Source organism: Chiloscyllium punctatum, chromosome 35, assembly GCF_047496795.1.
Source record: "Chiloscyllium punctatum isolate Juve2018m chromosome 35, sChiPun1.3, whole genome shotgun sequence".
Taxonomy (NCBI): Eukaryota; Metazoa; Chordata; class Chondrichthyes; order Orectolobiformes; family Hemiscylliidae; genus Chiloscyllium; species Chiloscyllium punctatum.
Window position 1 is genome coordinate 8,074,207 of NC_092773.1, and position 22,818 is coordinate 8,097,024.

At 46.2% G+C, this 22,818-nt stretch overlaps 1 protein-coding gene across 3 annotated transcripts in view; it reads left to right on the forward strand.

Annotated features, from left to right (window-relative positions):
* The window catches only part of LOC140459609 (annexin A4-like), a 46,428-nt gene that overhangs the window by 17,835 nt on the left and 5,775 nt on the right, over positions 1-22,818 (forward strand). For all 3 annotated transcript variants that reach the window (XM_072553892.1, XM_072553893.1, XM_072553894.1), the window contains 7 exons: positions 2,043-2,130; positions 3,962-4,056; positions 6,608-6,721; positions 8,964-9,054; positions 10,757-10,836; positions 12,920-12,976; positions 16,491-16,584. In XM_072553892.1, coding sequence (XP_072409993.1) covers positions 2,043-2,130; positions 3,962-4,056; positions 6,608-6,721; positions 8,964-9,054; positions 10,757-10,836; positions 12,920-12,976; positions 16,491-16,584 — 619 coding nt within the window. The remainder of the gene's footprint in view (positions 1-2,042; positions 2,131-3,961; positions 4,057-6,607; positions 6,722-8,963; positions 9,055-10,756; positions 10,837-12,919; positions 12,977-16,490; positions 16,585-22,818) is intronic.

Below are 22,818 nucleotides of genomic sequence, written 5' to 3' on the forward strand. Positions count from 1 at the left end.
AGTGGCAGGAATTTCAATCCATTCTTCTCTTTCCCAGATAAAGGAATTGGGCAGGATAGTTCCACAGGGGCCCGGAGAAGCTGATTGGGATGCATTGGATAGCTTTTCAATGTTTTGATTTCTTCTGGGGAGCACCTCCTTTTTTTTTTTCCCTTCATGGAGTCACTTTTGACATGGGAGAGCTGGTGTTCGTATCATTACTGGCAATTCCCCTGATTTGGAGACTCTCTTTTTGGTGATCCCAACCCACGTTTTGTGAAATTGTACCAATGTTCTTGCTTACCTGGAATCCCTACAATATAGAAGTAGGCCTTTCAGCCAACCAAGTCCACACTGACCCTCTGACAAGTAAACCACCCAGACCCACACCCCTACCCTATTATCCTAAATTTGCCCCAACTAATACATGTAACCTACACATCCCTGAACACTGGGCAATTTAGCACACCCAATTCACCTGACCTGCACGTCTTGGATTGTGGGAGGAAACCCACTCAGACATGGGGACACTGTGTAAACTCTACACAATTGCCTGAGGCTGGAATTGAACCTGGGACCCTGGTGCCGTGAGGCAGCAGTGCTAACCATTGATCCACTGTGCTGCCCCACTCCTGCATTAACAATGGCTGAACCTGGCTTTGAAAAGAGGTTTGGCAAATTTTGTATTTTGTTTTGCCTACACACAGTTTGTTGAGACTAGTGCACTGGTATTGAGTCAGTGTAATGTAACAGAGGAGACACGACAGCACAGGGAACAGCAGTGTGACCCTCCTTGTCAGGGTAGGTTCCTACACAATGGGAGTTGGCCAGCAGTGTTTGGCCCAGCAGTGTTCGGCCCACTTGCATCCATTGGCATTGGGTGTCAAAGTGAGCAGGTTATGGAAGGGAGTCCCACTCTCTGAGCATATCACCAAGGTGAACAATAGTGCCACCAGCATTGCAGGAGTGCTGCACTGTCAGGGGCACCATCCTGAAGCTGAGCAACTACTTCCATCCTCTTAGTACAGGAGGAAGAAAGCTGCAGGACTCACTTTTTAAAGAAGCGCTGCCATTTGTTTGAGCAGGAGCTTCCTCTGAAAGGTCCTGTTGCCTTTTGTTGGTGACTGACTGACTGACTGACTGACTGAACTCTCCCTGTGGTGTGACAGACTGCTGGACAAGAATTGACCTTTTTGTTTGCATGTTCAAGAGCAGTATTTACAACTGCACATATGCTTGGTTGTGAGATGTCTTGAAGCCCTTGATGTGTTTAAGGTTTGTTGTGTGTGTCTCCCTCTGTTTTTGCTTCCTCTGTTTGTGGACATAGCAGCAGAAGGCTGCTCTCTCAGGCTGAGTTTAGTTGGATTTATTTTGGACCTTGAGCTGGATTGTCCAGAGTGGCAATGAAATGCCAGTTCCTTGTCACCAGCTGCCCACCCTGTAGCGTTCAGCAGTGTCATTGCTGCTTCACTCCTGTCTTAGCACTGAGCAGCGGAGATAAACTGAACACCCCCAATATTGTCGTCATCTTGCCCAGAGGTTGGCACCAACCTCCAATGATCTGGTGAAGTCTGGATCTGCTTTTCTATTCCATGTTCCCAACACACTGTCTGTCTGTTTACCCAGCTAAGGTTTGAGTCTGTGAACTCCGTCATTCATAATCATGTCTTCAGCTTTGTTCCTTGGTTGGGTGTGTTCTCCAGCATTGCCAGGTTCCTGCTGGGTAATCACCACCCCCAGGGCTCTCATGGCACCTTGGCACAAGCGAATGCATCTATGCTCTCTCCCATGTGGGTAGGAAGGGGAGGGGGAAGCAGTCAGGGACGTGTAGTTTGAGTCCCACACCACCTTTCCACACCACCTGTCCTGTCAGCACGCACCGAGTTTTCAAGATGGACTTGTGATAGTGAGAAGCTCACCTGATGTTAGAAATTGGAGTCTTGAGATCCCTTGACCAGTCACACACCATGCAGACAAGAGGAAGCAGGTAGCTTTTTTGAAATAAATGAGTGAAGAACTGACTCCTTGGCAATGGTGACAGCTGATTTTGTTTCTTGTAACAGGTTGGACAACGTGGCACTGTTCGAGAGTTCCCTGGATTCAATTCCCAGGAGGATGCAGCCAAACTGAGAAAGGCGATGAAGGGGCTCGGTTTGTATCTCAACCAATCCTTTTTATTTAACAAAGGTGTCATTATCAGGGTATCAGAGCTCTGTGATGTGGCGAGGATGTTATTCTCCCACCTTAGTGACAGTTCACTTCCACCCCTCTGTCACAATGTATGATGGAAACCAGACCTTTTGTAGTGATTTGGGACTGGGTGGACCTGGACCTCTTTGAGTATAAGGTCATTGGCCCAACTTAACCCCGATCAGGGAGCCCTGACTGACCGATTATAACCAGGAGTTTTAAAATGTGCTTAGTTCCAGGACTGACACCAAGCAGGCTGGTCACAGCCAGTGTACCTGTGCACTGGTAAACAGAAGGTGGCTTAGTGACAGGACACCAGCCTGTGTGCAGTTATTTCACTGACCCTTGGTGTAATTTGCTCTCTAGTATTTTCCACTGGTTATATAGCACCAGGAGGAGACCATTCAGCCCCTCTGTCCTGTTCTGCCATGTAAAGTCAGTGATTGGTTGATGTTTCACATGCATTCTGAACCCATTAAACCCTTTTTTTCAAACACAACCTAGTTCCTGCAGCCAGTTAGCTGACCATTCTAGTGAAATGTAACAGCCCTCTGCAAGGTTACTGAACCATTTCTGCCAAGGTTGTGACCACCTTGGGACAATAAAGAATGATCATCCCGTCTCCCTCCCCTGCCAACACAAGGTCCATCCTTCCTGTAAAGGAGGCAGGCAGGCTTTTTCAGAGCATATTGAATCGTGTTAGTCTGCCTGAAGGTTCCGTGTCCACTACTTCCTGTGTGGCTGCTAACACTCGGTCACTTGTAACAAGGCAGACAGTGTTCCTTTCTCACTCAGTGATACATAACCTTCAGATGACCTTGAACATCACCTCCAACTTCCCCTCTCTTTCCCCCCCCCCCCCCGACAGCCCTCACTAACAACCACCCCACACATCTGCAAACCATGACACTTTCAAAATGCGTGTCGTACATCCACATTAATAAAAAAAAATGAAATTACAATGAGTCATTTTCTCACATGGCAAAGGGGAACACATTGTACGTTCTTGTGGTTCAGCCCTGGAAGAAATGCAGATTGGAGTGTGGTTCCCTGTTTGAATATTGTGTCCCTGCCTCAGGGACTGAATGTTTGTGTACTTTCCACACGATAATCAGTAATCCTTCGGAGTGGTTCTGATTACATTGCATTCATTCATCGTTTCTGGTTTGCACTTTCAGAATATTCATGGACCAATTTATAAGCCTGTCACCCAAACTGAACAAACAGCATGGGGAAGACTGCCACGTAAAGACATGGGGAATAACTATCTGGCTGTGTGTGGGGATACATTGCAAGGGACCCAAATCTTTGAGTCAGACTGCAGAAACCAGTTTGTCAATTCATGAGCAGCTGTTTGTGTTCTCAACCACTGTGAGGCGCTAAGAGTGGTTTGATAGCCTCTTAATGTGTTTGGTGTGAAGGTCCCATTCCCTTGGTCTGATGACAGTATGCAAGCTTTCCAGTAACTTGGATCTTCCACCGCCAAATATGCAATATTTCATTTGCAAGTTTAAAAAATCACAACGCCAGGTTATAGTCCAACAGGTTTATTTGGAAGCACTAGCTTTCAGAGCACTGCTTTTTTCATCAGAAGGTTGTACCACCACCTGATGAAGAACAGCGCTCCGAAAGCTAGTGTGCTTCCAAATAAACCTGTTGGACTATAACCTGGTGTTGTGATTTTTAACTTTGGACACCCCAGTCCAACACCAGCACCTCCCAAAAGTTTAAGATGCTGCATTTTTGAGAGCAGGTAATGAGCCGGTTTTGAAATTGTTCTGTTGTTGTGTAGGTACTGATGAGGATGCCATCATTGAGGTCCTGGCCAGAAGAACTATTGCCCAGAGGCAGCAGATCAAAGCAGACTTCAAGACGGCTTATGGCAGGGTATGGGTTTTGACTGCAGCTTTGTGAATTCCCTGAGAAATGTATAACTGGGTGATGTTTATGACCATCCTCTTCTTCCACTGCAGGCCTCCAGCGAATCACCTGGGGTTGCCACACCACCTGACTGGCTCGAATGTGTTTCAGACTTGGTGGAGCTGTTAGTTAGTTATACCAAGGAAATATCTCCATTCATAGGCTTGCTTCCAGTGTGAGGTCTTAATTAATCCTTTCTCGCAGGCCAAAGCCACATTGAGGATCAAGTCAACACAACGGGCCCATAAGTGCTGGGAGATTGGGGACTGTTGCTTTGTCTGCTGACCTGAAGGTTATGCACTGGGGTAGCTGTTGCAGTTTTCTCTCCCTCTCTCCTATCCCACTGAACCCTGTTAATATCCAGTTGAATCCTTAGGCACTTAACAGCAGTATCCCACTGTCCACTTTGAGCATTTGGACAGAGCTGGGAGATGGTCGGGAGTAACACTTGCTCCTGTCTCAGGGGAATCTGCCTTTCTCAGGCAGAGGAAGATGTGTTTTAGTCTGACCTTCACTTCATAAAGTCAGCTCACTGAGGTTTCAGAGAATCCCCAAGAAACGGAACTGAGACTCTCAATTTGAAACGTTCTGCAGTCCTAGATGGCTATAGTGGAGAGAAAACCAATTGAGGATGTCAGGACAAGGAATAACCTGTTAGAGTAATAAAGCAATGTGGTTAACCACCAGCTCCTGGACTCCTTCACATACACAGAACCTGTGCATGGTGTTCACACAATCCTCATTGTAGCCCCCAACATTTGACCTTCTGTTACCTCATCTTTTTCCCCCTCCCCCCACCTCAGCTGACACTGAAGTCCATGTGGCCATTCACTTCCTGCTGTCTGTCTGTGTATGGTGTGTTGAGACCAAGCGCAGTCTGTCTACTTTGACTGAACCTCCCCACTGGATACAGGCCAATCCTCCCATTTCCTCCCATTGCATAGTGCCTTTCCAATGAACAGAATCCTGTTACTGTTGTGTGTTGTGAACTCGAACATAAGCTCTGCTTTTGAACAAAGGGGCATTGTCCCCGGGCTCACGTTGTGGGGGAAGCTGACTTGTTTGTTCATTGCTGTCAGTTAACAGCCAAGTCCAATGTTTTAATTTTGACATTCTCATCATTTTATTTTTGGGCATGTCAAATGTCTCTGCCTTTTGGCCTGCAGAATTGTCTGTGTTTGTGCACAACAGGATCCTTTCCCCTTTCCCCTCTTTTTTTTTTTTTCCCGCCCTTTTTTTTTTCATTTTCCTTCTCTTCCCCCTTTTGGCTTTTTTTTCCCCTTTTTTTTTCAACAGCACTGAACAAGTCCATTTGGCCCATCTACACTATGCTGTGAAAAGGCAACCACCTCTTTTGTCAAAACCCATTTCCCAGAACTCGGTCCATTGCTTTGTCTGCCTTTAGCATTGTGAGTGCCGATCTCGATCTTTTCCACACTCTGAGGGTTTCTGTCTTTCCCACCCTGACAGGGAGTGAGCTCCAGACTTCTGCCACGCTATGGGTGAATAAGGTCTTCCCTCCTGTTCCTGGGAAATGTCAGGTTGTGTGACCTAAATTGCTGGGCCTCTTGTTGAATTTATATTTAGGCGTGACGCTGCCTTGTTTTGGCTGCTGATAAGGACTTCTGCCAAAAGTGGAAAGACATCCTTCTCTAAGTCGACCCTATCAAACCCCCCTCCACAGTTTTTAAATCTGTCCATGTCATCCCTCCGCCTGGTGACTCAGATTGCCAGCCTGCTCCGTCTCTCTCCTTCTCTACCTTCTGTTTTGTGCGTCACATCTCTTTCCTGAAGGCAGTGTGAACTGCAGCTGAGTGAGGCAGGATCACTGTGGAGTCTCGGGATGTGAGGCCCTGTACAGCCACTAAGTATGTCTGTAATTGGGTAGTGTGTTTCTGATTGTGAACAACTATCAGAAATAGGAGCTTTACTCCATGAGAGAGAGAGGGACTGAATGAGAAGCACATGCAAAGGACTGCTTCTGATCTCTCTTGGAGATCATAGAGTTCATCTCCATGTGCTTTTGGTAATTGCTTACCAGTAGCTTTCCATTTATGTCCACAAGTCAATATTGACAGCGCTCTTTTTTTTTTCCACTTTTTTCAGATTGAGCATCAAGAGGTTTTGGTGATATTTACAGCAGTCTAACATGCAAACGTTCTGAAGCAGTGCTTTGTAGTTAGGACCCTTACACACACCTCCTATATTGTCACACTCACAGGGATACAACATAAGGAAGTCAATGAGGTGTTGTAGGAGCTGAGGGAGCTTCATGTCAACACCATTTGCTGGAGTCAGATTTACAGCATTTTGACTGTGTTGGAGAAAACTAACAGTGAGGAACTCCCCTGTGTTGATTTTGATCCTTCTCATTCCATTCCTTCACATCACTTTGTCGTGGTGCATTTATTTGGGAGCACTATCTTTGTTCATGTGTGTGTGTGTGTCTCTTCAGCACAAATGGACCGTTCTGTAACATGGTGTCCAATGTTTCTGTTTAATTTCTATCTTGCTGCAGGACCTGATCAGCGACCTGAAGTCGGAAATATCTGGCAACTTTGAGCAGGTTGTGCTTGGCTTGATGATGACACCTGTCCTGTACGATGTGCACGAATTAAAAAAGGCCATCAAGGTAAGTGACCTGGTGTGAACACTCAGTAAATATTTAAACATTGTGGGAGGCACATTGTGTGGGTGGGTGCCTGCAGACAAAGAGCATATTATTCCCAGTGGCCTCTGTTGACAAATGTCTATATTCCTGTCCAGGCAGTGGAGCTGATCAGGCCGCCATTGAGGCTCTACAATGTTAATGTTTACCAGAATGAGTAGTACATAAGTGTTGGGAAAGTAGACTTGTGTCTCGTTCTTGGGGTGTGTCTGAAGAGTCAATTTGCCGTGTGATGTGGAGACAGTAGGAGATGGAATTTTGCTTCTGATCACCCTGCGTTTGCTCTTTTATTTTTGTTCTTAAATGGTCAATTTGGAGGGACGGAGGGATGCGTTCTAAGAAATTTAACACCATTCTTTGAGGAATTCAATAAAAAGCCAAATCCATCCCTCCTCAGTGTGATATCCGTGAAGTATTTGCTGTATCAAACATGGCTGCCATGTTTTGAGTCTGAGCAGCTGGGATTGACTAATTATTGATCTGTCCAAATCTTCAAAGGTGTGACGCAAATCCCTTCTTCAAAGGTGAGATGAAGTACCCACGATAGGGTAGGGATGGCCCTGTTTTCAAAATTAATCAAAGCCAGATCTTTCCCCAGTCAAATTTCTGAACTTGTTCAGTATGGAAGTTCCCCTTCCACAAATGGAAACACCTTGCGTTGAAATCTCTGCCTTCTGTATTTCTCCTCATCCAAGATATTCACTAAGATGGTGGTCAGCTGCAGGTACCCAGGCCACTGATCAACATTACTCTTGGTGAATAGTAGGACAGTCTGAAGGGGCTGAATGGCCACTTCCTTTGCTTCTCTTCAGTATGGTTGCTGCTAGTTGTACCAGATCAGACTGAACAGTTTGAGAACCTGACCCCCCACAATCAGGGTCAGGAAAACTGATGACCTGTCTTGTTGGGATAGCTGTGAGACTTTGGTATCTCAGTGACATTTCCCTCTTTCCCCCCCCCCCCCCCCCCCACCATTCACCCTTCCTTCTCAGAAGTTGAAGGCCAGCTGATATCTTTCAGACCATCAACTGCCTTCCCTGGGGGTGGTTAACTTCCTGAAGTTTGAGGAGTGCCTTTGCTGTTCGAGATTGAAGAGATTGTTCCTTCTGAGATCCAAGTGTGTTTATCTTGGCCAAAAACCTGTAGTGTGTTTTGAAGACTTGTTGGAAGTGATTTTTGAGTTTCTTGGCATGGCTGCTGTTGAGTCATGTTTGTGCTGTGGGTGATGCTTGCTTCCGCCCCTCCGCCCCCCCCCCCCCCCCCCCCCCTTTGCCAGGGGGAGCTAGCAGCCTCTGGTTAAAGATTGCTAGCATGTGGTACATACCCTTCTGTTCAGGGCCCTAGACACAAAACAGTCCAATAGACATTTCAAGTTACAATTGATTTGTTAAATCAGAAATGTGGTCCTACAAGGTTGACTGCAACAGGGTTGACTCAACTATTCATCGCCTGTCCTTTAGGTTCAGCTGTTGTACTGAATCTTGTTTCTCTCTGGCTGAGGAGTGTTTGATCTGAGTGCACGACCAGAAATGGCACATTATCTTACATCACTATTGGATTCCCTGTCCACACACTCAGCTGGTGGGTTTTCTGCATGAATGAGCTGGTTTCTGTGCTAACTCTCATCATGCCTGCTCTCGGTTCGAATTTAACCTCCCCACCAAATCCGAGCTGTCTCCTGTCCTATTGTCCTGTGAAGCACCGTTGGGAATCGTGAACCCTGAAAGTCAACTCTGTGAACACTGTCCTTTCTGAACCGAGCCAAGCCTCCTTCCAACACTGCACCAAAAGAGCAATCCATGAATTGAACCTGTGCCATCATTGTTCATTGTTTGTTTGTTTGTTGGGTTAAATTGGCTGTTGCACTTAGTGAAGGATCAATCACTGTTTGAGGAGTGATTAATTATACACGGGACTTTGAAACCTAACCCTGTGTGTGTGTCTCAGCCATGTTACAGTTGCACCATTTGAATGGAATCCTTTCCTTTTGTCATGTTGTGTATGCTTTTTAATCTCAGCCTGGGATACCTGCAGTGATACACAAGCTGCAAAGGCTACATTCCATTAGAATTGATTGAGTCTTGGAGTGTCTCAGGGCTCTTTTCTACCTTCCGTCTCGAACTGAACAGTGAATCCATCATCAGTACAGTTACGTTTCTGAGATCTGAAAGCAAGCTAGGACTAACTCATGCTGTTTTGTCCCTAGGGTGCTGGGACTGATGAAGGCTGCTTAATTGAAATTTTGGCTTCACGGAGCAACGCCGAAATCCGGCAAATCGTTACTGCTTACAAGAAAGGTAAAGTCCTCATCTTATTCCTCAAGAATGATACAGCTGTATACTGAGAAATTCTTCTGTCCTCTTGCCCCCTTCCAAACTTGGGATGAGTTGCCAAATGTGAACAGTGAGATGCTGTGAAGCAGTCTGAGTGATGCTGATGTATCCACAACATGTCATCTTTTTTTTTTTTTGAGGAATTCTTGCACTGAGTGTAACCAGGCTGGAATATACTGTAGGCTATGACCAAGAGCTAAGTTGGCCCTTTACCAGGGAGAGTGCGTAGTGCAGTCAGACAGGTTCCCCAGAGGAGGTGGGGGAAGGCTGGTACAATTCCAGCATTTGCAAGGCATCTGGATGGGTCTATGAGCAGGAGGCGTTTTGAGGGGTATGGGCCAACTGCTGGCAAATGGTGGGAGGGGGAGGTCAGATGGGGATATCTAGTTGGTATGGATGAGTTGGACCAAAGGATCTGTTCCTGTGTCATATGACACTATGAATAGGAGGGCTTCAGGTTGTCATCATAGATACATTATTTCAATGAATATTTTTGTGAAATTGCAATGTTATAATGGCTGGAGACATGCTGTGTGATTTTTTTTTTTTAAATATAGAAGAAAAAGATAGCCAGGTCAAAGAATCTAACTGGAACAGTGATGAAATTCAGCTTTTTTTGTTGGGGAAGTAGGTGACTGTTGACTCTGTGGTGTCAATGGGAAGTTGATAATCCTGTTATGTTTATGATTGGGTGAATGTCTCAGGCCATTCACTTCCTTTGTACCTGAAAGAAAGAAATGTCCTGGTTTGAGTTAGTTCAGAAGATACCACTGTTGGCCTTCAAAGCCAGTTTAGCTTATCCTGTGGAAGCAATTGAAGAACCAGTCACCTTTAGCAGAAAGGATTCATTGATGCAACTTTCTAGTCAAGAGAGTTGTTGTAGAAAGCTTCAGGTTTTTGGAACATGGAGGTTGATGACTAGTTCACATCTGCTTGGTAAAGGGTTCATCAAGTGATTATCTTTGTCCATAACGAGGAAGCTGTGAGCAGTTAGGTGGGACTTGAGGAGTTGAGTGGGTCAATTCTCTGTGCTCTTGAATCATGGCAACCAGTAGTTTTGTGCTGTTTGCTGTGACAGTTTTGTAACTGGAGAACTGTCTGCTGTATTTTAACTTGATTTGTGAAACCAGCTTCCATTCAAGAAAATCCAAGCTCTTATACAAATGTCTCTCAATGACTGAAGACCACGCTAGCTCACTGAACAAAAACAACCAAACACCTGATCCATCAAACCAGATTCCATCCTGGGATGGGAGTCATTGAGTTGTGCCATCGTGGAGAGTTAGGACAGGGTCTGGGTGAGATGTTGGATTGGAAGATGACCAAAATGGCTCTGGGTTGTGAATTGCAGGATGTGAGAATTTGGATAAAGACAGGGCCTTGCCTCACTGTATGTAAATGATGCACTCTGACTAGGTCAGTAACACCTAACCTATTGTCTGCCATCTTCTGGTAGAGATGACGACAGGATTTGAACTCCGGATTGATGATTTTTCGATGGCAGCATCTGAACAGCAGTTGCTTTGTTATTGTTGGTCATCTTTCTTGGACAGGTGGAGTATGCTGGTTGTAGTCTGAGGGTGGGGGCCTGACATGTTAGCGGTATTTAGTTTTTGTCCCTTTGTCCAGCTCATACTTAAACTTTTTTTTTCTTCCTCTTTTGCAGAGTATGGTAAGAGTCTTGAAGATGACATCTGTGGGGACACTTCCGCAATGTTCCAAAGAGTGCTGGTGTCCCTGGCAACGGTAAGGAGCAGCCAGCAGAGATCTGTCCGCCTTTCAGTGAGGCTTCAGAGGTGCTGGATTGGGTAGACCGCGCGCTCTTTCGCTCGCCAACACCAACTCTGTGCTGTGACAAGAAAGCTTCTTCTGTCCTTGGGATCTGCTTTCACTGAAGCTGTGGAAAATCCAGTCATCTTGACAGCAAGAACTGGCCAGTGTTTCCATTTGGACATGAAGCCAGGGTGACCAAGTACAGTCTGCTCACTCCCTTGCGAATGTTCAATGTAACATGAGCCCATGTGTTGTGTTGGGGAAGAGCTTCTAAAACCTCTTCAGTGATGCATACAAGTCTGTCTTTTTGGTACAGTTGTTGTGATGCCCATTTGTATAAAGAATCTGGCAAGTGGTCTGTTTAGTCTGACACATAAAGTTGTTTGTTTAATTGGTTTTGTGGGACTTGGGCAATGTCGGTTGGCCAGCATTGATAGCCCATCCCTGTTTACCCTTGAGAAGGTGGTGGTGAGCTGCCTCCTTGAATCGCTGCAGTCCCCTTGCAGTGGGTTGACCCACAATGCCCGTAGGGAGGGAATCCCAGGACTTTGACCCAATGACTGTGAAGGAACAGCAGTACATTTCCAAGTCCAGTTGGTGAGTTGGATGGCTTTGTATTTGTGACTGTATCATTGCTGTTCTTCAAAAGCAGGGCCTTGCCTCACTGTATGTAAATGATGCACTCTGACTAGGTCAGTAACACCTAACCTATTGTCTGCTATCCTCTGGCAGAGAGGAGGCATGTCCCAACTTTAGCTTGGCCACAAAAGGAATCCAAGCCCCATAGTCAGGTCAGTGCCCTCCATGTCTGGGATTTGGTGAGAAGGTCTCTCTCTTGGACATTACCTCTTGTTACTCTGCTCTGGTCTCCATGGAGAGTCCAACTGGCAGCAACAAAACAGCAGTGTTGGTCCCAATGACACCAAACACCTGGTGAATCCTAGGTGCTGGAAATCCGAAACCAAAACACACATTGCTGGTGAAACCCTGATCTGGCAGCATCTGAGGAGAAAGCAGAGCTCACGTTTGAGGTTCAAATTGAGATGAAGGATCAGTGGACCCAAAATGTTAACTTTTTTCTGTCTGGCCCTAACACTGCCACAGATGCTGCCAGATCTGCTGAGATTTTCCAGCAAGTTTTTTTTTTATTGCTCCTGATGACTACAGACTCTAAAGGAAATACTCCGATTTCTTCAACTTACACAGATCATATTTTGGTGTTGCTGTTGCAATGTACTGCAAACCTCTGTCCAAGTTTCTTTTTAATTGTTCCTCTCTTTTGCATCCCAAGCCCCTTCCATGGGATTATGACTGACTAGTATTGGGTTAGAACGGCATATTCTTGCCTCTTCACTTCCACCACGTCCCCACCACCCTCTGACGGAAAGAATTCTCAAGCTTGACAATCCCTGAGTGAAGAAACTTCTCTTCCTCACTGTCCCAAGTAATCAACTGTTTTTTTATGCTAAGCTAAAAGGTGCTCCTGTGTTTTGAAGTTTCCCAACCAGCCAGAAGGGACTTCTGCTGAGTTTCAGTGGAAACCGCTTGAAAATCTTGTGTCCCAGTGCAATCACCTCTTTGGTTGCAATACTGTAGAGAGTCCAGACTCATCAGATTGTTCACTTCCACATAGGACAGCCCCCACGTCCCAACCAGGCCAGTTTTGTATGTGTTTGCCATCTGTCACAGGTAAAACCTGGGGGCTAAGACCAGAGGCTCTTGTCACCTGATCAAATATTGTGCAGCATCAGGAAGGGGACAGTGTGGTCCAGTGAGTGCCCACACCCCTCTATGGTCAGCCTGAAGTTCTGACTGCCAGTGGCTGCAGCTATTGGGTGTAATTGTCCCAGAGCTGATGTTTGGGTGAATCGCAGCTGTGTGTGGACTTAAAACTGCACCCTGCCAGAGTCTGGGGCTATCATGTGGTTACTTCCTCTGTGTGACACCTTTGAGTGCCAGGAAATGAACCTTTTTTTTTTTTTTGCACTGTCGGGTACTTGCATCCTGTAACCAGCCATGTGTGCTGATGACCGAAACTGTTTGCTGTCTCACACAGGGAAACCGCGATGAAGGAAATGCTGTGGATGAGCAACGAGCCAAGCAGGATGCACAGGTAACTGGTTCACTGGGGAAAGCACCATGGGTAAATTAGTGATTTGAATAGCTGTGTCCAGCCGATCAAGGGGCTGGAATAATGAGTGAAAAGCTTCCAGTTGAGACCCCAGCTCTACAGTTCAGGAGACTGGGTATTTCTTTTTTGTTAACACCTCTGCAGATACATTGCCAAGACAACCAGTGTCTTCATTGATGCAATTATTTTTGGTTTGAATGTTGATCAGACCAGTTCCACTTGGGCCATTGCTTCCAGGAGATCAACAGGAAAGAATTTTTTTTTCCATCCTGTCAGACTATTGCTGGGTTCAGCTTTCCCCACCTCTCTGTCTGCAGCCCCTTCTTTGTACCTCGTGTGGTCAGGAGTTCACACTGTGATACGCTGAAACAACACAAATTACATCTTCACAGTTTTAATCTAGACTGATGCTTAACTAGCACAGGAGCAGGAATATTCTCCTCTCTGTTCCCATCAGGAAGTTGATGATTCTGATTGGAAGATGTTTGGGAAGCTGGAGTGGTTCATGATGATCACGCAGTGTGGCTCTTGCTGCAGTGGCTGTTTCGGTCTGTCTGTCCTCTGCCTATTATTGACCTCTCCTCCCTCCCACGGCCTCTTGTCCTTTTGCAGTATTCCATAGATCCTTCCTGCTTCCCAAGCTTTGTGGTGGAGGAACTGTTCATGTAGTTCACCCACTCCTGAAGGTCTCGTGTGCACACACACCCCTCTGTGTATCGTTGGGTACGAGGTGAGATTGCAGAGACCAACTGGCATGGTGTATAAATGCCCAGGCTGAATCTTGGAGGGACTGAGCAGATGGCCAGTTTCCTGCTGCTGCTGCTGGGAGCCTGTGGTCAGGTTTGATAGGTGACTGGGTCTGAAGCATAGCTGGATAACTAGGTCAACTGCATTCTCTCTCTGTTCACAAAGCAACATAGTGGGAAGAGACATTTCATCCCTTCCAGCCTGCTCCACTATGAATATAATCAGTGCTGATGTTAGCCTGCTCTCAACTCCACGTTGCTGTGTGTTCCCGATATCCATCTGAAATAACGTATCTTTCTTTCTTCAATCTGTTGGCTGAATTTTTTTTTTTTTTTTTTGTTTGTTGTTGTTTGCTCCCACTGCAGTCTGGGGCAGTGATTGTGTTATGGACTAGGCCAGACCACTCAAACCATCATTGAGCAGGCAGCCCAGACCATAACTTTGTCACTTGTTTTGGTAAGTGTCCAGTCAAAATTACCTGGAGGAAATTTACGTCGGTTGGCGACCAGGTTTTAAAATAGATAGAAATTTATTCACAAAATTACACTGACACACACAGAACAGAATAAAGAACCCCTACAGAACTCAGTCTATCCAAATGAGACTTGATTATGTTGTTCTGAATATACACAACAGTCCCAATAAGCAAACCCCCAAAAGACCAGTTTTAAAAAAGGAACAGATGCTTACAGGTTGAAGTTGGAAGGGCAGAAAGAGAGCCTGTTTTTCACACAGCACACTGCTGAACTCTGAGCTAGTTCTTGACTGAACTGCCCAGCTAGAGAGCTGACCACTCCCCTTCCATTCTACAGGTCACTTCTAAAACATGACCACTTTGGCCTGACGTCTCATCTCTTTACAAATAAAGAAAAAGGCCTCTCAATACCCTTTAATCTCTCCACCAAACCAGTCTAATAGGAACCAGGAGCTGTTTACAGCCCCTATGAGAAACAACAAGGACACAGTGTCCTTGAGAAAAGGAACAGCTTTCAGAAAAAAGGAGCAGCTTTGTGACAACTTCCACCGATTCCCAACTTTCTGAGAGAAGCAGTTTCTCCTCATCTCAGTTTTGAACTTTATTCCTCTGACTCTTTATCTATGACCTCTTGTTCAAGCCTATCTCACAAGGGGAAACATCTGTTCAGAGTTCACCACCTTATCAAACCCTTTTGCATTTTATATACTTCAATCAGATCCCCCCTCAGTCTTCTGAACTTGAGTGAGTACAAACCCAAGCTGTTCACATGCTCCTTGTATGACATCCCTTTCATCCTTGGAATCAATCTGATTAACCTTTTCTGAACTGCCTCCAGTGTCACCACATCCTGCCTCAAGTAAGGAGACCAAACTGTCCAAACTCCTCCAGGTTTGGTCTCACCAATATCTTACATAATTGTAACAACACTTTTTATAATCCAGTCCATAGGTTAAAAAATGCCAGGATTCCATTTACCTTTTCCTCCTGTATACTTCTTTTCATCATCGATCATGAGACAAGGGGGTCACTTGCTCATCCTGAATTAGCCAATTAAGAGTCACCCACAAGGCTGTGCTTGAGGGGTTACATATAGGCCAGACCCAGAAGGGTGACTGATTTTCCTTGCCAAAAGGACTTTGGTGAATTCAGGTGGTTTTTTTCTGATAATGGACAGTGGAGTCATGGTTAGATAGTTTAGCTGCATCCCCACGTGTGATTGATGCACAAAGATGTCCTGATCCTCTGCACTCTTGCTCTCCTCTGCCTCTATCCTGCTCCCAACAGCTGAATATTGTTCTGAGTTGAATCTTGTTCTGTGCTGTTTCTTTAACCTGTGTTTCCAACCACCCCGCTCCCCCTCTGACATAATCCTCTTTGCAAGGTTTTGATCACAGCAGCTAAGACATTGACAGGAACGTGCAGTCCCAAAAGGTCAAAGCACTGTCCATGGGGCAATCAGTTCTGTTCGCTGGCAACTCCACTAGACTCTGCATCCCATTACAATGCCTCCCAGTGGCACAGACAGCTGTTGCCTTGAGGAATTGTGTACACTGACTGAGTTGGAGTTTAATGTTGTGTGAGCTACAAATTTAATTTATCTGCATGTTTGCTTTTGAAAAGCATTTACTGTGGCTCTGATTTTCAGCAATCTGGTTGTATCCTGCCTGATGGGAATGACTGCTCAGGGGAGCGTGTTAATTTAATGCACCCCCCTGCCCCCAGCCTTTCACTGCTTCCTGAAGCAGCAGCACCGAGCAATCAGTACATCTGGAACAGCACTGTGAACCGTGAATGCCGATCATGTCAGTAGCTGGCCATCTGGGTTCTGTAGGGTCTGAGAGTGGACAAGCTGTCTCTCTCCCTCCCCTTAGGTCCACTATCCTGTGTCCAATTATCTTTGTTTTGGGTGGTTTAAAACAGGACGTGTGTGTGTCCCAGTCAGACCGAGCAGAAACGTCACTTTCTTTTCGCTCTCACACTCTCTCTCTCTCTCTCTCTCTCTGACAGTCACTTCCCACACTCTAACTTGTCCAGTGGGCCCTTCTGAAATGCCAAATGAAATGCCTGTTTTGTTAAGAACAAAACGACACCTCATGATCGTGAGCGGTTCCAAAGCCTGTTCACGAGTGTGTGCCTGACTTTGGGCCTCTTGCTGTCTTCAGACACATTATTCAGCCATTGTTCTCCAGTGGGTAACCTCCCACCAGGAAGGCTAATTCTCGTACTGTCTCACTGCAATGTGTTCTGTGTTGCTTTTTGATTGTAAACCAGGTGCTGTATGAAGCCGGGGAGAAGCAGTGGGGCACAGATGAAGTTGCTTTCCTGAGTGTTCTGTGTGTCCGGAACCCAGTCCATTTGCGAAGAGGTAAGCCTTTCACTAGCTGAAATGTAAACTTGCAGATGAATTGTCATGTTGTAATTTGAATAGTATTTCAGAGGGACATGGGCAGATTGGGCCAGGTGGTGGATCAGGTTCATTGTGCAAGAATGAGAGGTAATACATTAGCAATGTAAAGATCCCAGAGAGACAGTATTACATCCAAGGTAATACTTTGGACTGGAGGATTGGAGGGACCTGGATAAAGATGTGCACGTGTCCTGGAAGGTGGTAGGACAAATGGAGAGAGGAGTTAACAAAGCCTACACAACATCCTGCATGAAGAAGTATTGGCCATGATATCAATTGGTGCCAATGACACAAGGAGCATGTCCAAACAGCAGAACGTAGGGAGTTAGGAAATAAGCTGGAAATGAGGCCTGCTGAAGTAGTGAGCTGAGGGTGTTGGTGCTGCTGGACAGAGTTGGGAGATGTCAGATGGTGTGGGCAGAGGGTTACAGATTCCTAGGGTACAAGGAGTAGTCTGAAGTGGACAAGTCAGACTAGGGCAGCACTGTGACTGATATATACAGGGGAGGTTTAGGGAATTGATTTAGGGAGGGTTTAAACTAAACTGTCAGAGGGTTGGTGACCTGTGCAATGAGTCAGAGGAAGGGGAATGACTGACTAAAACAAAAAAACAGCAAAGGGTGTCAGAGATGTGATAGGCAGAGGGATAAAAGGCTAGCAACCAACCAAGCCACATTTCATAAAGTGGAAATGGGATAAGGTATGTACTGATCACTTGAAATAAATTGGATGAATTCATTCCACAAAAAGACAGGAGATAGAAGGGATTATGGATATGTTGGCAAGGTGAGTAGTCATGGGAACCCAACATCCAGGCATTCTTAGTATTTGGGAAGGACAGACAAAAAGGAAGAGACAGTGGGGTTGGATTACCAGTTAAAGGGGATAGCAACACAACATTGTTCCAGTGTTTTCCATCTGACAGTATCAAAACTCTGTAGCTTTGAGGAAGTAAGAAACAGCCAAAAACCTTTGTGGGTGATATTGAAACCACCAGTCTACAGTGAAGTAGGGAATGGCATTAAACAGCAAATCCAAGATAGCTGTGGTAAATGATGGTTAACTTTTTTAATCTGCATTTGGACTGGATGAACAGAGTGAATCACTATGCTGGAGTACACACTGGGATAGTTCACTGGGATTGATAGTGAGGAACCAACGAGAGAACAGGCTGTCACAGACTGGTGGGAGGATACTGTGAGAAAGGAGTAATTGGTAATGTAGCTGTAAGACATGCCTTGGGGAGGAGTCACTCTCTAATTTTATTAGAATTCTTCACCGAGATGGTGGGGGAGGGAGGGAGTTGATACAGAGACTCTGATTCTGAATCTCAAGGGCAACTAAAATGGTCTGAGGTTTGAGTTGGCAGTGATTGACTGGGAGATGTTCCTGAAAGGAATGACCACACATACGTAGGCAATAGCAAACCTTCAAAGATGGAATGAGTGAAGTTGAAACGTTGTTTACTGCTGTCTGGCACGAGTGTGAAGAGAGCGGTACTTCAACCATGGGGAGGAGGGATGGGAGAAACCATATTAGAGTCATAGCAACTGGGAAAGCATGGACAACTGACAGGAGAATGGATACCCATTTAGATTTCAGCCAAGGAGGGATTCATTAAGAAGAGGGGAAACAAGAAGAGAAAAAGCTTGTGGGGAACATATGAACTGATCGACAAGTTCCTGGCATGAAAAACCTCTGTGAAAGTTAGTGCAGATGTGTCTCAGTCCAGGGATTTATCATGGAGAAGAAAGAAATGGCTGACAAAGTGAATTTGTGCTGGTATATAATTGGTTATCCAAATTTGGAAATGTTTCTCGTGGAGCGTCATTTTGGTGTATGAACAGGTGAGCCAACCCCACACCCAGTCGAAGCACTGAGATGTGACATGGCAGCATAGCCCAGCACGGACAGGCATCAATTCTGTACTATTGACACGTGGGTCTGCTGTTGGTCACTTTATTTTACTCTGTTGTGGAAATGTCATTTATTCCAAAATCTGAAAAACAACTGGCCCCAAGGATTTTTGGATAAAAGATTGTGTACCTGTACTTCGCCTCTGTCTTCACAAAAGGAGGATGTGAGTCACGTCCCAGAAATGATGGGGGGAACATGGTTTCCTGGGAACGAGGGAATCCGGAGGCCATCGAGCAGCTGCTGAGAAACAGTCCTGGAGAAATTGATGGGATTGAGGGCTGACCAATCCCCAGGACCTGATCATCCCACAATCGTTCAGGAAACCTTTGTACACGTGATAGTTGTCTTTGTGTTCACCTTCTGAAAATTACTTGGACTCTGGAATAGTGCAGACAGATTGGAGGGTAGCTAACATAACCCCACTGTTTGCAAAGAGAACACATGATTGTTGACTCATGAGCCCTGATGCTCGTAGTGAGGATAATGCTCTAGTCCATGGTGAAGGATTTTATCGCCAAGCATTTCAGAGACCGTTTCACAGTCAGCAGGTAAGTCATGCCTGACAAATCAATAGAAAGATTTTGTCGAGCATAGAATTGATCAAGGGCAGCTAGGGGTGGATGTGGTTTATTGGGACTTGGTCAAAAGCTTGACAAAAAGTCCAAAGTAAGAGATGAATGTGTAAAATGAAATCCTGTGATATTGGGAGTAGGGCATAGAGAAGTTACAATATTGGTTAGCAGACAGGAATAAATCAGTCTGTTTCTGAACCACAGGCGTGCCAAAGGGATCAGTGCTCAGTCCACCCCTAGTCGCACTCTATGCTGACTATTTAGATGGGGGAAGTAAAGGGAAGCTCTCCAGATCTGCAGCTGATAGATTTGGAGGGTTGGTGTGGATGTATTTGGCTGAAGGGCTTGTTTTCACACTGAAGGGATTCTTTACTCACTCGCTCAGCTGGGTGAGAGGGTGAGCTGTGAGGAGGGTGCAGACATGATGCAGTGTCACTTGGTCAGGCTGATTGGTTAATGTGGATAAATGTGAGGTTATTCACTTGGGTAGCAAAAATAGAGATTCAGGTGATTATTTGGCTGTATACTGAGGGAGGGAATGTTTAGTGAGCCCGGGGTACCCTTGAACTCCAGTCTCTGAAAGGGAGTGTGCAGGTACTGTGGGCAGTGAAGATGCCAAACTACACATGGGCCTTTGATAGTGAGAGGGTTTGCGTCGTGCAGCAGGAATGTCTGGCTGCATTTGGCGAGGCCACTCCTGAAATACCGTGTGGGGTTTTGGTCTCCGTCTCCTGAGGAAGGATGTTCCGGTGATGGAGGGAGTGCAGCTGAGGTTTCTTGGGAGGGTGGGACTGACGGAGGAGGAGAGACAGTTAGTCGGAATTCTGCTCGCTGGAGTTGAGGAAAGATTGAGGAGAGGGTGATCTGCCTAGACAGGGAGAAAATTCTGACCGGACCAGTCAGAGGAAACACCGGAAGGATGTTCCGGTGTCTCTTCACCCAGAGAGCACTCAGCCTGTGGAATTCCCTAACACAAAGGTGGTGTAGCCAGAATGCTACATTTTTCCAAAAAGGACGCCGATCCAGCTCTTGAGACTGAAGGGATGTGGAGGTGCAAGATCAAGGGGGATGCAGATTAAGGGTACTGCGCTCCATGCTAGCCATGTTATTGAATGGTGGTGCAGGTTTGAGGGGCCAAATGGCCTATTCCTTTCCCGAGCTTGTATGCTCCTTTGTTTCCCACATCATACCCTCTCTCCATATGAAAGGAGACCGGGAGTATCTGAGTAAGGAGGTTCTGCTGGAGTTACAGGGTACACCAGTTGGGCCTCCAACCCAGTTGTTCATGCTTCCACGCAGCTTGTCTTTTCCTGACCCCACCAATGTGGTGCTGACCTCCAACCAGAGAAGACTTTTCCTGTTCTCTCTGTGGCTTTTGACCCTTGAATCTTGACTGATTTAAGAGGCAGAGTTTCGCTGGTGTTTGAGAATGGGGATATGCTGATCCAGGGAATCCTTTGGGAAATCCTGTCCTGCCGGTCGGGTTATTCTTGCCCAGAAACAGGCCAAGGATCCGAAAGCTGTGATGCTGCCCCTGTGTCCCTGCTGACAGACGATCCCTTCCCTAGCCATGGTGTCTGCTCCCTTTTGTGATCCTTTTTGGCTGTCACTGGGTTACACTGAATCATAGCCCTGCTTCTACACTAAATGGATTGTTTTTAGCCCACCTTCCAAAGAGTGTCCCACCCCTCCCCTGCCACCCCATCCTATCCCTGTAACCCTGACTTTGCTGTGGCCAATCCACCGAACCTGCACATCTTAGTATCTGCGGGAGGAAACCCACACAGACACAGGGGCAGTGTGCTCGCACCACACAGACAGTTGCCTGAGGCTGGAATCGAACCTGGGTCCCTGGCATGGTGAGGCAGCAGTGCTAATTGTAACATAGAAATGTTTGTGAAATCTATTTGTCCAGTATGGCATAGATACTGTTGGATGTGCATTACAAATCTAATGTTTAAGAGCAGTTAGATGTGTAAAAACAGACACATTCCCACAGAAGCTGGGTGTGGAGCCTGGACCCTCCAGGGGGTCATGTGTTCAGGGCAGTGATCAGTCATGTGATGGAATCTGTACCTTTCATCTGAAAGGTGCTTCAGTCCAGTCCTGGCTATGTTTGAGAATTCTGTGTATGAGTCTGTCTGGAGTGGGACACGAACCCACAACTGGCAGACTGAGGCCTGAGTGCTGTACACTGGGCCACCGTTTGAGTTTTCCGTATCGAGTGGCAGTTGTTGACCCTGCTGTACGGTGTTCCCATGGCAGCGAAACACTGACTCACTCACTCACGGTGTGAATCTCCGATTGTGTCCTTGAAGGTCTGACCAAATCTGATGCTTTATCGCAGCCTGTTGGTTAGAAATGGGACTGCATCTTCAAATGTGTTCAAGAACACAACACAGGGCAGCTCTCACTGGCTGGGAGGGGCACAAGTCCCAAATCTGTGCCCGTTGGTAAAGGGAGCTGGGAGTGGCCAGTCACACAAACCTTTTTCTTTAACTGTCTGAAGAGATAAGGTTCTGTCAGTTTGAGTTTGTTCATTGTTGCAAAGCTGTATCCGATGCCTTGAGGCAGTCACAGCTCAGCCTTCACATGAAGTGTAATTGAACAAAAATTGCATGTCCAGGTATTGCCTGCAGTCAAAGGGTTTTTTTCCCCACCATACCATACCAAGGAAGGGTTTCACATTGTTGTGGGGTCCCAATGGAAGATGAGATTGAGTTTCCTGGGAATATTGACTCTCCATGCTGTGCACACAGACTCCTTGGCTTCTCACTGAGCAGTTAGCAGCACCAGCGATGACTGACTGTTATAATTTTTGTGATGTTTGTTTGGAGTATCTTACAAACAGTGAAACTGTCGTCCTCAGTTTCTTGCAGCTTGAGCTGTTGGTTCTGATTTGGATGCCGGAATGATGCTCCAAGTGACGGTGAGTAGCCAACTCCATTGGCTGGTGCTGGTGAATGGTGGACTGGAAAGGAGATTGGAACGGAGGGACAGTGCTACGTCAGTAGGCTGTCACTTCATTGGCCTGAGGAGCTCGATGATGATGATCTTTGTCCCAACTCGCCCACTGATCATTTTAAGATTTAGACTTTATTGTCACTTGTACTGAAGGACCAAAGTATGATGAAAAGTGTGACATGTGATGACACTGTGCACAATCTTAAGTACAAGGACTAAGGGACAAAAGCTGAACGAGAACCAAGTTTAAAACGTAAACATTACAGTCACCTGAGTATAGGGTTTTTAACCAAGTAAATAAGCAAAACCAGAATATCACACTTTGCAGTTTTCAAGTGATGGACCATGTGGGGCCTGCACATCCCATCTCCATTGCTCGAGTATCCTTTTCCCTTCCTGACTCCATCTCCCCTGCTCTCACGGGGAACCTGCATCACTGTGTTGGGCTGGCCCCTGGGATCTCCGACCACCAAAGCCCTGATCCAGACACCTCCCTTTAACTCCCCATGATCGTTGCTCATGGCTCGACAGTTGTTGCAAATGTCTGGCAAGCCACTTACTGTTGGAGGGCAGACATTTCACACAAAAGCTTGTACAAGCTGAGCAATTTGATAGGGTTGAACTCCCTCCCTGTCACTCAGCTTGGAATCTTCTCATTCAAATCCTTCTCCAATTCCCCAAGGAGCAACAATGCAGGAGGGAGACACGTGGCTTTTGTTTCTTCGTGGGAATCCTGATC